The sequence below is a fragment of the Sinohyriopsis cumingii genome, chromosome 7, assembly GCF_028554795.1.
Source record: "Sinohyriopsis cumingii isolate HCF-2022 chromosome 7, ASM2855479v2, whole genome shotgun sequence".
Classification (NCBI taxonomy): Eukaryota; Metazoa; Mollusca; class Bivalvia; order Unionida; family Unionidae; genus Sinohyriopsis; species Sinohyriopsis cumingii.
The window spans coordinates 19,884,087-19,903,712 of NC_142967.1; the positions used below are offsets into that span (position 1 = coordinate 19,884,087).

The 19,626-nt window shown below is 36.0% G+C and overlaps 1 protein-coding gene across 1 annotated transcript in view; it reads left to right on the plus strand.

Moving 5' to 3' along the window:
* LOC149794828 (uncharacterized) overlaps positions 1 to 19,311 on the plus strand; it is a 144,006-nt gene extending 124,695 nt beyond the window's left edge. The window contains exons 9-13 of the mRNA XM_089964486.1: positions 3,220 to 3,494; positions 6,631 to 6,802; positions 8,041 to 8,129; positions 11,507 to 11,647; positions 12,580 to 19,311. Of these exons, the coding sequence (XP_089820612.1) occupies positions 3,220 to 3,494; positions 6,631 to 6,802; positions 8,041 to 8,129; positions 11,507 to 11,647; positions 12,580 to 14,299 (2,397 nt within the window). The 3' untranslated portion in view covers positions 14,300 to 19,311. The remainder of the gene's footprint in view (positions 1 to 3,219; positions 3,495 to 6,630; positions 6,803 to 8,040; positions 8,130 to 11,506; positions 11,648 to 12,579) is intronic.
* Positions 19,312 to 19,626: the final 315 nt, after the last annotated feature.

The following is a 19,626-nucleotide window of genomic DNA, read 5'->3' on the forward strand; positions in this document are numbered from 1 at the left end:
GTGTGGGTGGAAGGGGCAGTTTTTATGCACAGACTTCATGCCACATCAACCTGACTATATGTATATGTACTAAAATGTGTGGGTGGAAGGGGAAGTTTTTATGCACAGACTTCATGCCACATCAACCTGACTATATGTATATGTACTAAAATGTGTGGGTGGAAGGGGAAGTTTTTATGCACAGACTTCATGCCACATCAACCTGACTATATGTATATGTACTAAAATGTGTGGGTGGAAGGGGAAGTTTTTATGCACAGACTTCATGCCACATCAACCTGACTATATGTATATGTACTAAAATGTGTGGGTGGAAGGGGCAGTTTTTATGCACAGACTTCATGCCACATCAACCTGACTATATGTATATGTATTAAAATGTGTGGGTGGAAGGGGCAGTTTTTATGCACAGACTTCATGCCACATCAACCTGACTATATGTATATGTACTAAAATGTGTGGGTGGAAGGGGAAGTTTTTATGCACAGACTTCATGCCACATCAACCTGACTATATGTATATGTACTAAAATGTGTGGGTGGAAGGGGAACTTTTTATGCACAGACTTCATGCCACATCAACCTGACTATATGTATATGTACTAAAATGTGTGGGTGGAAGGGGCAGTTTTTATGCACAGACTTCATGCCACATCAACCTGACTATATGTATATGTATTAAAATGTGTGGGTGGAAGGGGCAGTTTTTATGCACAGACTTCATGCCACATCAACCTGACTTCATGTATTGTCAAAATTTATAAAGTTAGAGTACTTTCATTTGGGTAAAAAAAAAAGAGGGTACATTTACAAGTACATACCACAAAATGCAGTTCTTGATGAAGCTATGTCTGTTCATCGGGGTTAGCTGTGTCTGTTCGTCGGGGTCATCTCTTGTTTGCTTGGATCAGGATGGCCATCTAAATATGGTACTAGGTGGTCCAACATGACAGTTGATCCAAACACTATACCATGCACTTTGAGACCACAAAAAAAGTAATGTGATATTATTGCTTTTTCAATTCAATTCTCAATTAAAACTTGACGTTAGAAGAAAACTGTACTGTTATTTCGACAGCAAGAACAAACTTAAAGACCTAATAATGTTTCCTACCTGAAATATTCTCAGCATGTTTTTTATTTTTTAATGTTTTTCTAATTTCATGTTGTTTGTTTTTCTAATAATATTATTATGTTTCTTATCTTATAGGTGTTGTCTAATGTTGTAAAGCGCTTAGAGCTTCTAAAGATTAGGCGCTAACCAAAGTCTTCATTATTATTATTATTATTACTGTTGATGTTGACAAATATTTTAAACTAAAGGGTGTTCAACCCCGTGAGTGTGAAAATGATTTTCATGTTAAATTTTATCAGAGTCAGGCTTTGTGCATTTAATTTCAGTTGGTAATACAGAGTAACTCTTTTTGGCTTGGGCACAAGACATTTTGTACAACACTATTTCAGAATGTACAGCAATATGTACCATGGTATATCGCATTTATAATAGGAACCAGTAACTGAATACATGTATTCTGGACTGTCTGTCAGTAACTGGAAAATAATAACATTCTGATTTACAGCAAAACAAGATCATATTTGATCCCTTTTATTATTTTTGCAAAAATATTAATTATCTTGAGATAAAAGAACAAAATGTCAGCCCAAAAGAAAATCCCAGGACACACCCCTCCCCTCCCCGCAAATTAATTGGCCAGTATCTTATAGTAGAATAATTAGTTATTAGTATGCAAATTGTTGTACAGTTTGTAATCTAAAAACTGTAACTAAATTGAGATGTTATTAATCTTAGACTTCTTGTGATGTCTGGTTACTCCTAAATGACAGTGGTGTTGATTTCCAATATGGCTTCCACAGTGGCCATTTTTAAAATCTTGTTATTGCTATTACTCTTGAATAAAAAGTGATATTGCCATGGGTTTTTGCCAGAAGGCTTTTTATGAGTTATTGTTGGTCCAAGATGAAAATGGTGCTGATTTGATGTCCATGTCCATTATGGCCACCATATGGCCATCTTGAAAATATTGTTACCACTTCTTCTCCTGAATGGATGGTCATATCAGCATGAGGTTTCTACTATACAAATTCTTACTCTAATGATGCTAATTAATGGTGCCGTTCACAGATTTAATTTGCTGGTCACAGTGACCATCATGAAACTCTTCTTATCACTATTTCTCCTGAATGCTTGGTCAGGTTGAGTGGTGCACATGAGATCCCAAAGACAAGAGATGCAGTGTCCCCCACCCTCCAAATTTGGGGGGACACATTTAAATGGGACAAAAGAAAATGAGCGTATAATGCTTTAATAGTGTTGCAAAAAGGAAATAGTATTTGCTTCAAGAGTTTTGCCTTTTTAACTTAGTGGTCAGCACAGTACTGTCATATTTTTCTTGGACACTGGTGTTACTGCAATTCAAATTTTGTCATGCACTCAGATCACTCAGGAAAACAATACCATGTTTGAATATCATGTTAGATCTTGTTCTTATTTAACTTTAGCATGCACTTTATGTTACCTGCAAGAGTTATTATTAAAAAATATCTTCCATACCTGAATGACTTTCTTTCCAAATTAACAAATCACTAATTACATGACAAATTAAGTATTGCATAATTTCATCTCTTCTGTCCTTATTTGAACCTCATTTATATGGTGGAGGAGGAGTAGAGGAAGGAACAGCCAAGAAAGGTATAGAGTGAGATTAAGTGTGTGCAATTCAAACTAAAAAGGTCTGCATAAAACACGTGTGCAATTTTCATGTCCAAAAGTAATTTTGCACACAAAAGTGACACAGTACACATAAAAGCACATTCTCCGTGTGATAATTCTGAAACACACTCAGAACTAAATACTTGTTGTGATTAAAAATAGTTGCCATCCAGGCCATTTTTGTGATGTTCTACTTGCATGGAACCCAATATATCTGCTGCTTCAGGTATCTAGCTCTACTTTCTAGCTGACTGTTGTATTTTCCAATTGCTGTTAAGTAACTACAAGAGCTGCACATGCTTCACATCAATTTCAGCTACATAACAAGTCTGAAACACCTGTTTCACAAATATATTCATATTTTTAGTTACAAAACACATTGATATATGAAAACATCATAGAAAGTGCATAGAATTAAGAACTTTGATATGGGGTTAGTTTATCTCCTGGTACCTTAGGTTCATGAACATTTCTTGCCTATTATTTCAGGTGACAAGTGGTGTAGCTAATGTGCATGTGAGAGGCCCAGGGGTAGATCGAACAGACTTTGATGACTTACCTCCACCCCCACCTGAGCTCCTGCAGCAGCAATACCTGTATGGTACCACCCCTCAGCATGGAGTATATGCCAGCGTTGTCCCACCTCAGGGACAGGGTGCTGTCACTTTCCGCCCTGGTGCAGGAGCAACTGATCTGCCACCCCAACAGAAGGCAGGTGTATCAGTCATTCCAACCAGCAGTAAACCCATCAAGGTGGAGAAGAGGTACAGGACTTGTAAAACATCATTTCTTCTTGCATATCTGCAGCAAACATTGAAATATTATGATGATAAAATAGTTGTATATTCCTGATTCAAGAAGTAGGTGGTTGTATACACAGCAGACCCTTACAGTTTTAACATTAAACTTACTGAAATAGATTTTAAGAAGAAGGAGCAAAACAAAAATACGATCTTTTTTGTAAAATTATGATATTGGCTTGTCTGTTTTTGGTCTGGATCCAGGTGTTAGGCTCTGTCAGGTTAGTCTGGGGAACAAGACTAATTATACAGGGTGTTAGGCTCTGTCAAGTTAGTCAGGGGGGAACAAGGCCAATTATACAGGGTGTTAGGCTCAGTCAGGTTAGTCAGAGGAACAAGGCCAATTATATAGGGTGTTTGTCCAGTTAGTCAGGGGAACAAGGCCAATTATACAGGGTGTTAGGCTCAGTCAGGTTAGTCAGAGGAACAAGGCCAATTATATAGGGTGTTTGTCAAGTTAGTCAGGGGAACAAGGCCAATTATACAGGGTGTTAGGCTCAGTCAGGTTAGTCAGAGGAACAAGGCCAGTTATATAGGGTGTTTGTCAAGTTAGTCAGGGGAACAAGGCCAATTATACAGGGTGTTTGTCAAGTTAATCGGGGGAACAAGGCTAATTATACATAGACACTTTAACCATAAGCATGATCAAACTTTTTCATGGTCAAGAAATGTCTCACAAATAAAAACATGACGGTGAAAGGGAAAATCAGTGTCATCAAATTGTACAGGATAGTATAGAAGTGTAGATTGAAGCAGGGGCCACACTGGATGGGGATTATGGGGATTCAAGCAAAATATTCACCCTGTGCATATTCTTTCACTCAGATTTGTGCAGAAAGTCGAGTTAACTTTGCATTTTCTCAAGTTTACCCACCCCTCACTTAGGCCACCGGAACGGTACTTTACTGTTTGCATTGGTACCTTATAACCATCAGGCTGTTGCTGTGCTGTAAAACACAGATTAATCAAACCAACCAAACCATCCTCTTTGTAAAACTCCAATTAATCTAACTAACAAAACCACCCTCTTTGTAAAACTCCAATAAATCAAACCTACCAATCCGTCCTCTTTGTCAAACTACGATAAATCTAACCAGTCAGACTGTCCTCTTTTTCAAACTATGATAAAATCTAACCAGTCAAACTGTCCTCCTTGTCAAACTATGATAAATCTAACCAACCAAACTGTCCTCTTTGTCAAACTATGATAAATCTAACCAACCAAACCATCCTCTTTGTAAAACTCTGATTAATCTAACCAACCAAACCGTCCTCTTTGTCAAACTCCAATTAATCTAACCAACCAAACTGTCCTCTTTGTCAAACTTCGATAAATCTAGCCTTTTGACTGTGGATGCATCATGGAAATAAACTTGTGTTGCACATTAAAACTTAGTCACTCTGACCTCCTTTCTGTGGTTTATTACAGATTTATTAAAAAATATATCGGCACTGTAATTCCAATACATTTTCACAGACCACTCTAGTGGCCTAGTGGTTAGAGCATTTGCCTCAGATGCAGGAGTTCGTGGGTTCAAACCCCCAGCCGAGTAATACCAAAGAGTTATACAAATGTCACTAACAGCTGACTCGCTTGGTGCTCATCTTTAAGAGGTTAGTGTTAAGACTGGTTGGCCTGGTGTCAGGATAATGTTACTGGGTGGGACATCATGCTACATGCCTGCAGCATGATGCTTCAGTGCTAGACATAACTCTTAACTGGCACACTGCAGACATCGTAGCGATGTGACTGAAACATTGTTAAAGCTATGTTATAAATCCAAATCACACACACAAATGCATCCAGACTTGTACTTCAGGTACATCTTATAATGGATGTGTTCAAGTCAGAACAATGTCTCAAACTTTCATGCTTACATTTCTTTGGGATGGTTTATCTTTCTAGAGTTTCGTGCAGTTCTTTAATTTTACCTTTTTTCAAATTCTACTCATGTTGCATTTATTTGCCAATAAACTCTACTCTACCAGATATATATATAGAGAGAGAGAGACACAGACGCACACACTTGATGCACTGTGACATATCACATTGTTGTTCACATACCTGCCAAGCTTCTAGACAGTGGGGGTTTGGGAGTCACTTTCATCATGTGGGTTTTGCAGTTAAATGGGGAAGGGATTTATTTGAAAGTTCATATTGAATACATAGTTATTGTATTCCAGTTAATTGCATCTAATAGCCCCTATATTTTGCAATATTTTTAAATTTGAATTAAAACTATTAATGATAACTATTGATTGAAATAGCTAAACTGTTTGGGCTTCATATAATTATTTTAAAAAAGTAACGTGTTATTTTAGCATGTATTTTATGGCTGACTTGGTCAGTGCCATTGTGTTTCCCAAATCTTTTTTATTTTGATTCATTTTTTTTTAAAAAACAAGGCCAAAAGTCTGTTATGAAAACAATTTATTTGATGCTATATTTTATGATTTTAATTTCCCTGATCAGTTTTCCAGGCTGGTCTTAGCTATGCACTCCTTGTACTTTACCAGCCAGAAGTATATAACTTCAAGGGCAGTTACTGGTGCATTCTAATGGATAAATTGTCTAATCAAACATTGCTTGCTGGAGCCATTATTAAGTCATGATATTTCTTCAAATGAGATAAGTACAGAAGTGTTGGAGAATATGGTCTTACACACACACACTTTTTTAATGCAGTGTGGTAATTTGTGGTTTTGTAAACTTGCTTGAGTTGGTAGATTGGCTTTTCAAAATTATTGTGCTTTATGTGACAAGCCATGAATGTATTCTGATATCCAGTTTTCATCTCATAGCATAGTGCAGATTTGCACTTTGCAGTGCCTCACCATGCTTTTGTGTTGATTTTCCCATGGTAGTGGCGCAAGAATATCCCCTGACATTTTATTCAACTGAAATGCTTGCAAAATGTGCAATTTGCCATTGAGCTTGTTTCAAAACTTCATTTTTCAAACATATTGAAAATACAGTAAGAACAAAACATTGTGATTTATATTGTTTCATATTGTGAAGAGTGAACTTGATGCATTGTGTACAAGTCAAAGAACCTTAAAAACAAAATGCAAACAAATGTATGTACATTGATTTTGCCAGAACCTTAGGACAGGAACCCCCAGCAGCTCCTCCATCATTTAAGCTGATCCCAGTCAAGTCAGAGAAGGAAACAGCCCCACCACCAAAACCAGCTGCAGGTCACCAGGAAATACCCAGTCTTGAGGCCATAGACAGGCAGGTGCTTCACACTGTGGATGACCATGCCATCCAGGTTAGTTTAGGTTTATATTGCATTATCAGTTTAGGCCAGGGGTGGGCAAACTATGGCTTTCATGCGGCCCGCCAAGGGTTTTCATGCGGCCCACCAAGGGTTTTCATGCGGCCTAGAAATAAGTCATCATTTGCACTGACTCTGTTTATGTTACTCTGTTTATGAAATAAATGTGCTTCTTTTGAAGTTTGTTTTCAAATATTAACAACATATTAACAACTGAAAATTAATTAGATGTTATTTAGAAAAACCTTTTGTCTTTGCTATTTCAAATATTAATTATTTTACTTAAGGAACTATGCGGCCTGCGACAAGGTGTAAATTTGTGTATGCGGCACTTGCACTGGAAAGTTTGCCCAGCTCTGGTTTAGGCAAAAAGAAGTTAGAAATTCCAAACTCAAAACCTCATTCAGTAAGACCAAGTTTTGTGCTTACAGAATTGTGTGCAATTAGGTTCTCTTGAATGGTATATTCTTTTCAGGACATTTGAGTATGATAAACACTAACAGCATTGTTGCTTTTTATGTAACCAGCAAGAGTCTGTCAGATTTTCTGTACTATAAACTTCATTAGCATCTTGGAAGAGCTTTGAATGGAAGGCTTCTATTCTTGCAAGATAACAAGTTTTAGCAAGTAGGCATTCAGAGTTACTTAATATCAGTCGTCTAGATATTATGGCTTGCCAAGTTAAGATCTTGCATGTCTATGGCATATTTGCCATTCTCTTTTACCAGATATAATTTGTATAACCAATAATACCAACAAGCTATATTATCTTAATACAATTGGCCCAAAATTATAGATTTATGGTTTTAATTTTAAAGGGAGGCAATTGAGATTAATATAAGTGATTATACCCTTTAATACTAGTATCATCCCTTTGATGTAGAGAAAACTGAATAGCTATATCTGTGGAATTGTGTTCTCCCATCTGATCCTATGTTAATAAGCACCATTTCAAGCCTTCATTGTTTTCAGTACTTTGGTTTTAAAATATGCATTTGGAATTTTTGTTGTAAGATTGATTAGAAGCTTGTATGTCAAAATATTATTTTTTGGAGCTATTTATCCAGATCAAATGTTGAACTGCTGCACCACTTAAAATTAAATGGTTTTGTGTGAATTTAAAATGCATTAGAAAATTTCTTTGTGTTATAGTCATTATAGTCAGATTGTATGCATAAAAGACACAAATAACGATGCTCTAAAATGAAGATTTTTTTGGTATGTTTTTACAGGTGTCAAAGAGTGAACACAAGAATGTGAGGGAGCTGGTGTGGGATTTGATCTATTCGAAGAACATTACAAATGAGATTGAGAAATGCAGGTAAAGCATATATACTTGATACAGTATGTCTGTGTGAGAAAGATGTGGTCATTCTCTGATACTGTAAATCTTATTTTCTATAAACAAAGTTTGGTACGCACATTTTAATGACATAAGAAAACGTACAGAAAATACTATATACTTTAAAGCAGTATCAGTTCTTTTGATGTACCATCTTTTATTCCAACAGTGTTTCCTTTTTTAGAAAAGATAGAAAAACAATTTATCATAGATGTTGTTGGGGGAGAGGGAATTCCACCCATGGGGTCAGAATTATTAGGGAAGTTCAGATTCCAGGATGGCATATTCCCTTTCACACACCTATGCATGTGAAGAATTCTATTTAAAGCACATTTCTACATGTGTATGATATCATATTTTCCAATGTAAAACAGTGGTGGGAAAGATCTCTAGCTTTGAGAATCTGACACCTGGCAGAGCCTTGTGTCTGATGTGTATTTCTGACCCTCACAGTGTTTTCCTATCCTACACTGATACATATGAAGGATTCTGTCCTATCCTACACTGATACATGTGAAAGATTATGACCCTCACTGTGTTTTCCTATCCTACACTGATACATGTGAAAGATTCTGACCCTCACTGTGTTTTCCTATCCTACACTGATACATATGAAGGATTCTGTCCTATCCTACACTGATACATGTGAAAGATTCTGACCCTCACTGTGTTTTCCTATCCTACACTGATACATGTGAAAGATTCTGACCTTCACTGTGTTTTCCTATCCTACACTGATACATATGAAGGATTCTGTCCTATCCTACACTGATACATGTGAAAGATTCTGACCCTCACTGTGTTTTCCTATCCTACACTGATACATGTGAAAGATTCTGACCCTCACTGTGTTTTCCTATCCTACACTGATACATATGAAGGATTCTATCCCTCTGTGTTTTTCTATTCTACACTGATACATATGAAGGAGTCTGTTAATCTGACACATTAAAAGGACAGTCTTTTTGCTTTATTACATATATCCACCTGCTGCAAGTAGCCTAGACCCATAATGCATTAGTAGATCCACATCCACTGTTATAATTGAAAGCAAACAGCAGCCCCCATGCCTGATCCACCACACTATGTATGTGTTACCAAATAATTACAGACCTGCCACTTATCCTGATTTACTCAGGATCATTCTGAATTTTTGTTTAAAAATCTGAAATTTTGATTTTCAAATTGTTTTGAACAAAAAATCCTGAGTGTTAAAAATGCCAAACAGAAGAGTACATTTTGATTCACAATGGCCACACCTCACTCTGAGAGCAAAAGTGAAGCAGAAATTCTGTGATGAATACACTACAGTCATATGGTGAAATCTGTCATTTTTCCATTTTCATCTTAAATGCTGACTGTGTTAATTGAACTAAAACTAAATATGAACAAGAAAGATATTAAAAAAATGGATAAATAATATATTTTCACATTCTAACTGTAGCATACATTAGCATATGTTTTTCACATTAAGTAAATAGCATAAGACAGCAGACATCTCAATTTCTTTGGAAAGTTCTTGTAAATATATGATAGCAAACACTGTCTTCTCAATATCCTGATTTTCATTCCACTCAGGGTGGCAGATCTCATTTTGTGATGGCAAACAACCCAGACTTAAACCCAATGCCTGATCCACCAACACTTTATGTGATGGAAAACAACACAGACTCAAATTCATGCCTGATCCACCAACACTTTATCTGATGGTAAACAACACAGACTCAAACCCAATGCCTGATTTACCAACACCTTATGTGATGGCAAACAATACTGACTCAAAACCCCATGCCTGATCTACCAACTCTTTATGTGATGGCAAACAACACTGACTCAAACCCCATGCCTGATCTACCAACACTTTATGTGATGGCAAATAACACAGATTCAAACCCTATGTCTGATTTACCAACACTTTATGTGATTGATTTACCAACACTTTATGTGATGACAAACAACACTGACTCAGACATTGATGGGCATGTGATACATATTTTGCTGTTTTTCATTTTCATTGCATTGGTGGTGAGAACAGTTGAATAAATGTTACAATATTTGTTCTGGTAAAAACGGAAACAGAAATGATAACACATTTAATAATGATGCTTTTTACACTGATGTACTGCTTTTTGCTACAAAATCTGCAGTCGGAGCCCATCCACTTCTATGTACATTGTACTTCTCCTTTAGTAGTAGTGTATTTAATGTAAGGACAATTAGTTTCATGACCTTGATGAAAGAATGCTTGTGTTCACTGTTTATTCTTGCATCAAAGTGGCAATATATGAGGATATGAGTACACACCTGTATATTATGGACAGACAATGTCAATATTTGAGGGGGATGTGTGTATGTTATGGACGGTCAGAGTGGCAATATATGAGGATGTATGTATGTTATGGAATTAACTTTGTTCGAAGTGGCCATATTTAAGGTTGTGTGTGTTATTAGATTAACTTGTTTCATAGTGGCAATATAAAAGGTTTTTTTGTTCTGGGATTAACTTGCTTTAGGTTAGCATTTCAAAAGGTGTGTTATGTTATCAGATTAACTTGTTTCATAGTGTCAGTATATAAAGTTGTGTCCATCGTGTTTGGATTAACTTACTTCAGAGTGTCAGCAAAGTGGTAATTAGATAAGGTTGTGGTTACATTATGGGTTAACTTTAGACTGTCTATATATAAGGTTGTGTGTAATGGGATTAACTTCAGAATGGCAATATATAAGGTTATGTGTAATGGGATTAACTTCAAAATGGCAATATATAAGGTTATGTGTAATGGGATTAACTTCAAAATGGCAATATATAAGGTTATGTGTAATGGGATTAACTTCAAAATGGCAATATATAAGGTTATGTGTAATGGGATTAACTTCCAAGTGGCAGTATATAATGCTGTGCGTATGTTATGGGATTAACTGAGAAGGAGAAGAATATTGATATTTTTTACCTTTTGCTCTCAATACAATATCAATACTGGAATGGATTCTTAAGAATAATATCCCACCTCTCCCCCCCCCCCCCATATACAGATGCAGAAACGGTGTGATGGAGATGTTCTAATTATTGGATTCAGTTGATATTGTGCACACTAATGACAACAGCCCATGTTTCTATGATCAATACATTTTTGGAAAGTCACCCAGAGGATTTGAATTTGGACTAAAACACAAAAATTTATTACTACACCAGATTGGTGAAGTGTATAAACTGAATTAAATGTTATTTCTGTCTGTTCTTTGCTTTTACTGTTTGAACAAATTACAATAAGACCAAGCATGAAGAATGATTTACATGATAGTGATTATCATTGTTCTCTCTTTTAGCTTATTAAGTTTGCCTTTTTTTTTTTCAGAGTGATTTTTCGCTGGCTGGCTACCAAGAACCTAAAGGAGATGAATTTTGACAAGGTTGAGAAGGGAAGCCCAGAGGAAATCCTTATGGGTCTAAAAACAGGCAAAACAACCTATGCCATGGTGTTTGATACAATGTGCAAGTAAGTACATACCACAGGCTGAATATTTGTTGCTGATTTTTTACAGCTAGATCCATTATAACTTGGTTTTTTTTTATAAAGGCTCAATTTCTATATTTATCTCATTTTCTATGAAAGGATCTGTTTCTCTATATTTTATCTTATTTTCTTTTAAAGGATCTCTTTAATATTTTATCTCATTTTCTATAAAGCTTGCCAGTAGCTTCCTTTCAGTCAGTGGTTCTTCCCTGATTCTTTCTGTACCAAATATACTGGATGCCATGCTAAAAAGTGGCATTAAACCTAACAAAGCCATACCAAATCAAAACATTTATATCTCCTTGCACCCAGTAACATTCTTAACTTTGGTTGATTATCAAATCCTCTTGTATTCCTAAATCCCGGTAACATTTTTGAAATCCTCTTTTATTTCCTAAATGCCAGTAATATTCTTGGCCTTGGGTCAAGTCACTTATTTGCCCATAGGGTCATGGTGTTGTTTCCCTTGATATATTGACAGCACAGGTTATGAGTGTACCATGTGTTTCTTAAAACAGCTTCCTTTGTCAGATCTGTGTCAACTTGTCCATGAGTGGATTACTTTTGCATTTATCATTCCCAAAGCCACATGTTGGTCCCCAGGGTTCTTCAAGTACCAGTTTCTTGCTATTTCATTATAAAGTTCTGCATATATTTTGTCTGCTTCATATTTTGCAAGTTTTGAGATGAAAACACTAAATTTAGGATTAGCTTAATCAGTTTTAGGATTATCTTGATCATTATAATGGTCCACTGTGAGCCTACTATGTTATACTTGTTCAGCCATTCAGCCAGCTATCTTTTCCTGTCACTGGTATGTTTAGATGAGTTTTCATACACTTTTAGCATTCGTGTCTCAGAAGCAAATTTGTAACTGAAGATAAATTCTAAATTAATAATTCTCTTCGTTGCAGTTATGCTGGTCTTCATTCAAAAATCATCAGTGGATATGCAAAAGGTGCAGACTATCGGCCAGGCCAGAAGTTCACGCCAGGTTCCAACCAGCACTCATGGAATGCTGTCTATATCTATGGCACTTGGTGTTTGATTGATGCTCACTGGGCAGCAAGAAGAATTATTGGAAAACAGGCCACAACAGAAGAGTTCCATTATCAACTTGATGAATATTTCTTCCTTCCTGACACTCATCAGTTGATTTACACGCACTTCCCTGATGATCCAAAATGGCAGCTTCTTGAGCGACCTGTCACGCTGGAGGAATTTGAGAATATGCCCCACATGAAGCCTCAGTTCTTTAAATTTGGCCTAGAATTTGTCAGTCACAGAACAGCAGTCATTTATGGCAGAGGAGAGATCAACTTGCGTCTCAGATACCCAGCTCATCGTATCACTGTAGCCTTCAATTTCAGCATCCAGTTTGAGAACGGTGTTGAGGAATATAAAGGAGTTAAATTGAATCGCTATGGTTTGCAAGAAAGTGTTGGTGGAATTGCATCCTTCAGGCTACGTCTTCCACAACGGGGATCATACATCATCTACATATATGCCAAAGAAGATACCCCTGAGAACAAAGACACTGTCTATGCGCAGGTTTGCGAATACAAGATCGTGCAAGAAGAAGTTGGTTCACCTGAGCCAGAGCCATTCCCTCCATGTGCTTACCTTAACTGGGGGCAGGGAGGCACTTTCCAACGCTATGGACTTAGCACATACCAGAACACTGCTGTCATCCATACCAGAGAAGGAAAAGCTGAGCTCCAAATTAGAATTTCTCGGCCCATGCAGTTTATGGCTAAACTAAAACATAACAAATTTAGTGATTCTGAGCTTGAAGGTTACATAATGACCAGAGTGGTAGGTAGCACAGCCTATTTCAATGTTACGGCTCCAGCACGTGGTGAGTATGGTTGCGAAATCTATGCAAATGATCCAGCAACCGAAGGTACCACACTCTACCATGTGGCTCAGTATCTAATTGAATGTCATGAAGATGTGAAAGCAGTTCCACTGCCCAAGCTACCAGCAGGCTACTTAGGTGCACAACCCAAGTTCAACGAATTCGGTCTTAGTACTAAGAGTCATCATGACCCAGTCATCCACCTGGAAGCAAATACCGTCGAAATTCACTTTGACACGATGCAGGATATGAGAGTGACAGCTAACCTTATCGCTGTTGATGATGGCAAGGAAAAGGAGTGTACTGACTACGTCTTCACACAAATAAAGGGCTCAACAGTATACTTTGTTGTACATTTGCCACAAACTGGATTCTACAAGCTCCAATTGTATGCCGTTCCAGCCAATGATACAAGCCAGCAGTTACCAGGTGTTTACAACTACCTGATAAATTGCAAAAAAGTAACAAAGCGGGTCTACCCATTCCCAAAACAATATGCCCAGTGGAAGGAGGGATGCTTCATGCCAGAGCCACTGGTGTTACATAAAGATCTTGGACAAGATGAGGTCCTCGTCCGTGTTGGCATCCCAAAGGCTGCAGCAGTAGCCATTGTAGCAGGAGATGAATGGATACATCTGAAGGCAAATCCCCAAGGCCTATGGGAAGGCAAAGTACCTGTACGAGAACATATGGGTAAAAATGCTAAGATCACATTAAATGCTAATTATGGTGGTGATCCAACTAATTATGCAACATTGCTTGAATACACTGTCTAAGTGGCCGTAATTTAAGACACTCGAATGCTGCATCTTCCTTGTGTTAAGACGGCACTAATGTTGCATTTTATTAATTTTATATCCAAGCTTTTGACATTTAGGTTATGCAAAGAAGATTGTATGTTCTGAGAGTATTTAGGCTCAGCCTCTAATGTAGTAAATCAAGTACATATATTTCTCACAGGCTTATATCAGCTTTTATAGTAGTAAATCAAGTACATATATTTCTCACAGGCTTTTATCAGCCTTTATTGTAGTAAATCAAGTACATGTATTTGTCACAGACTTATATCAGCCAATTTTGCTCATCAGGTTTCACAAGTATCTTAAGTTTTTCTAAATGTCTGAAATGAGCCCATCTCTTTCATATACAAGTAGACTTAAAGTTGGTATTGTATTCCAAAGATAGGAACAGTTAGGATGGAAATTCATGTAATGCTGTAGATCTTATTATTAAGCACTCTTGAACTGTTTTGTTAATTACCTCACAAGGTGGACTGCAGTGTTTTTCTAACTAACTAAATAAACAGACCAAACCAGGTTATATAAAAATAATTATCCTGTCTATTCATTATGCAAAATAACATGCTTTCCATGACAATACTTGCAGGATGATAAGTGTTTTGAAGGATATATGCAATTGCCATCAATAATTTTGCTTAAGAATATCAGGCTTTCTAATCGTATTCTACATTGAAACGTATGGGCATTTTGTTTTCAAGGGAGTTAACTCAGGATTATGATAGTTTTATAATATGATTGACATCACCTTAGTCGTAATAACTATTCCTCAGTTGTGGTACTCTACTTGCGTAATCTTTCAGAAAGTGTATTTTTAGAAATGCTTAAAGTAGTGTTATAAAACAAAAAAGTTCCTAATATTGGACATTGTAAAAATTATTTCATGTTTTTGTTTAGTTTGATTATAGTTAGAGGCAGTGTGTAAACATTTAATTATGTTCCACCTACTTTATTTTGAATGAATGTATGTTGTGATCATAGAACACACGATAGTTGTTATGAATGTTGTTATCATGGTGATAATATCGGGTTTGAGATGTTTACCTTTTGAGGCTTATGTAAACTTGAGAGAGTAGTTTAATATCATTTTACTGGTAAACATAAATGATAACAGTATGTTTGTTTGTCATCAACTTTATATTGCACATTTTCTTAAGTTTCAATTTTAGTTCTAGGTACTAAATAATGTTTTGTTTTTAGATGAAAAAAATTTCATTCAGGTTAGTTGAAAACCCATATTGTTAGGAGGACTGAAGATGCATGCATGTCATTTCTTGTTTGTTGTAGATCTTGTTGTTTCTTTTATAATACAGCTCAAGTGCTCTTGTCCCAGATGTTGCCTTGTAGTATTTAGGCCTTATTGCCGTTGAAAGATGGTTTACATGTTTTATTACAACAAGAACATCACTTTGTAATCTTAGGCTTCTTTTTAACAAAAAAAAACTGCTTATTAGTACAACATTTCAATGAATTTAAAAATATATAGGCATGTTTTTTATTTTTGCCTTGTGCGTTTAAATGTTGACTAGCTTAAGCTTTTAGCATATTCTAAATATCCCATTTCATTTTAAAGGATTTGGGTCTTGATATAAAACACTGGTTTAGTTACTTTCAATAACTGATAATGGCAGTATTTTGCTGTATGTGTTCCTGAGGCAGGAACCATATTTGGATTGTCCATTTTTTGGGTGTGTAGGTGAATTTGTGAACCATTTTAGTTAAAGGTGTTTTTTTACAGCACTTGTGGCTCAGAAACCGTGTTTCACTTCACATTTGGAATAAAACATAATCACACATTCTCTTTTCTCTTGGTACCACTCCTGTCCCTATGGTCAAAATTTGCATATATAATGGAGCCACATTTTGGCTACAAGGTTTGTCCAGCAGTTGTAGCACATTAACCCATGACCTCACTCTCTTTGATTTAAATATCATCACAATCTTTCAGTACAACTTCTGCCCAGGGGTGGGGCATGGGATCAAGAATTGTAATGTGAGCACTTTTTTGTTTTGGATTATTTTGATCTCTTCTACTTTACTATATTACCAATTCAATTCAGTGTTTAGAATATAACATCATTGCATTTTCTCATTGCTACTCCTTTTCCTGGGTGCATTGGGTCAGAGGATCTAGAATTATATTGAGAAAACAGTTAGGTTAAGTTCTATCTCATACTTAAAGCTCAGTGACCCCTTTCCCAATTAACTTCTTATTTACAATATCACCTTCCTTCAGTGCCATTCCTTTACTTTTGTTCCAGCCCTGCATGGAGTCGAGGTCAAGAATTGCATGGGGACACAGTACACTTCAATTCTTTTTTCCAGTATGTTTAGCTTAGTAGCCCCTTGCCCAGTTTTACTCCTTCTCAAGGGTGGATCATAGGGTCAGGGTCAGGATTTATATTGGTGACACATTTTGATTTTTTTAAAATTTCTTCTTAGTTCTTTCCATTATGAATTTATTTTATGTTTTGAATATAACAGAACACGTTTACTTTATCAATCATACCACTCTACCCTAGGAGTCAAGTCCCTACTGTCAATATATAGGATGTCTTTTGGGTGAAATTCTTTAGTTCATCTCTTACGTTTTAGTTCGCTTCTTATCCGATTCACTTCAGATGTGGAATATTATATGATCTCTGTACAGTGTTGTCCCATGAGTTATCTCCCTTAATTTTGCCATGAGATTAAGAAGTAGGACATCTTTTTTTCCCTGATCTAAATAACGTTTTGCTTAATCACTTTTTATTTGGAATATTATATGGTTCCATTATATCTTTCTCCAATCCCACTTGCTTCATGGTTATGTCAGATGTTGGAGCCATTTGGTCATGGTTATGTCTAAGGGTGGACTCCTTGGGTCAAGAATTCATTAGCTGTTGCTTCGTGCTTATGTCTGAAGTTGGAGCCATGGTGTCAAGAATTTATTAGCTGTTGCTTTGTGGTTATGTCTAAGGATGGAATGATGGGGTCAAGAATTTAGTATTTAAATATGACATTAAATTCATGGTTGTGTCCCAGGGTAGAGGCCATGGAGAAACTGTTGCTTCATGGTCATGTCTTAGGGTGGAGCCATGGAATCAAGAATTCAGTATTTAAATATGACATTAAATTATTAACTATCACTCACCTTGTGTAATTCCTACTCTCTGATTATGTCCTTGGATGTGGCTTTAGGTAGAAAATGTAATACATTGGGTTTTTTAAAAAAATAGTCTGGCAGCCTATTTGTACCCTGTTTGGAAGAACATCATGTACTGCCCTTATTACTATTTGTGGTATTCCTGCCAATCCTTGACATATTGACAGCTCATATTGGGTGGACATTATAGTTTGTTCTTAAGACATATTGACAGGGGGTGGACATTATAGTTTGTTCTTAAGACATATTGACAGCACATATGGGGTGGACATTATAGTTTGTTCTTAATAAACCACTCTTATCTGTCTTGAGCTCAAGAGATAAATTGTGCAGAGTCACATGTTATGGTTGACATGGATTGTTGGCTGTCCTTGGTATAGTATCACTTGGGTAACTTTTTCAGTTAGTTTTGAACTTCTAAAACCAAAGGCTCAGAAGAAGCATCATTGTTCATACAGAATTGTTTTCATTGTTTTAGTATCTGTGATGTAAATGGGCATTTCTGATATAAACTGTCATAGTGATTTCAATTTCCAGCTGTTATCAAGTACCTGCTGTGTACTTACTGTCAAGATAATAGGTTTTGTACTATTAATATAATACTTGTAATTAAGCCTAATTAGATACATTCTGCATGTATGTAAGCGACTGTGTACCTTAGCTGCTGCTGTAAGTGTTCGTCTTCCTCATAGCTTCTTTTTTATATTTTGTGCAATCTTTTTCTCTTTCATAAGGATGTTATTTTTTACTACTTTATATAAAAAATCTTATGCATGATTTTCATTTTTGTATTTTTGGGGTCAATATATGCATTGATTCGCCTTTATTCTGTGCTTATTGATCAACATCTCTTATTGTATTATTATTATTATTTCAGAGTTAGTATTTTATATAATGTACTGTATTGTCTCTAATATCAGCATGGGGGAAAAAGCAAATTCTAAAGATGTATCTTGAAATGGAGAATAACATAACATTGTAAACTGAACCAGCATAAAGAACCTCCACAATTCCAGTTTTTCCATAAGCAGTGCATAAGCTGTCCGTGATATATTGCCTGTGTTTTATCAAAGGCTGCTGTATAATCGAAATAAAATATAATTTTTGCATTGGCTTAATTGTACAAGTCAGTGCTAGCTATTTTTATGTTAAAGAAGTAAATGGTCATTTTCACCAGAAAGTGTCAGTATTTTAAAGTTTCAAAATTAAGGGGGGGGGGTCTGTGGTAGTTCATTTTTTGTATTAGATTACAGCAGCCTAATTTCTTGTTGGGTATCAAAAAAGTATTCACCCACAGCGGGGTTACTTTGGCCTTCTTTTGGACATGACATAATTAAATTATACTTTTGCAATCACTTTAGTGATAAATTTGTTTTCTTCTTACATTTTGAGTGCCAAAGCAAGTTTTAAATTGAGTTGACAAGCAAACATTATAAAATCTCATTCTCCAGGTACATCACATGCCTTTGATGTCAAGTAAAATAGGTCTTCACATGCCTTAGATGTCAAGCAAAATAGGTTATCACATGCCTTAGATGTCAAGCAAAATAGGTCATCACTTGGATTTGATGTCAAGCAAAATAGGTCAAGATTAGAAATGCTATCAGTAAGATAAGAGTCAACCTTTTATGCCCATTCAAAATTTCATGAATTTATTTCTTAAGCAGTTCATTTTTGTAAACTCTTATCACTACTCAGATTATTGTGCTCAAGTTTTGAAAACAAAATTCCTGCATTAGTGTGCACATTACACACTTTTTTCTGTTCATTGTTGTGGATATATATTATGATGTATTTAATGTTTTTTTTGCTAATAGTATATTATTAAAGCTGGCTTTGTACATGATGCCTTCCCTTTTAAGTTTTATTATGTCCCTGCCATAATCTAAAGGATTGCACATGTCCTTCTGTCCATTGTTATCATTCTGAACAATGTTGTTTCCAGTTAGTACCTTTTGAAGTATATCATGAACAGGGACACAATGTACTTGAGTGTTTATGATCAAGGATACCTAGTTCTGGTTATACAAAACAATGTTTGCACAGTAAATTTGGGTAGCTGAAACCATCTTATTATTTTGTCCTATATTGACTTTAAGGTATATCATTTAGGACAAAACTTGTGCATCCTTTAAGAATAAATCTTGTGCATTATACTCCA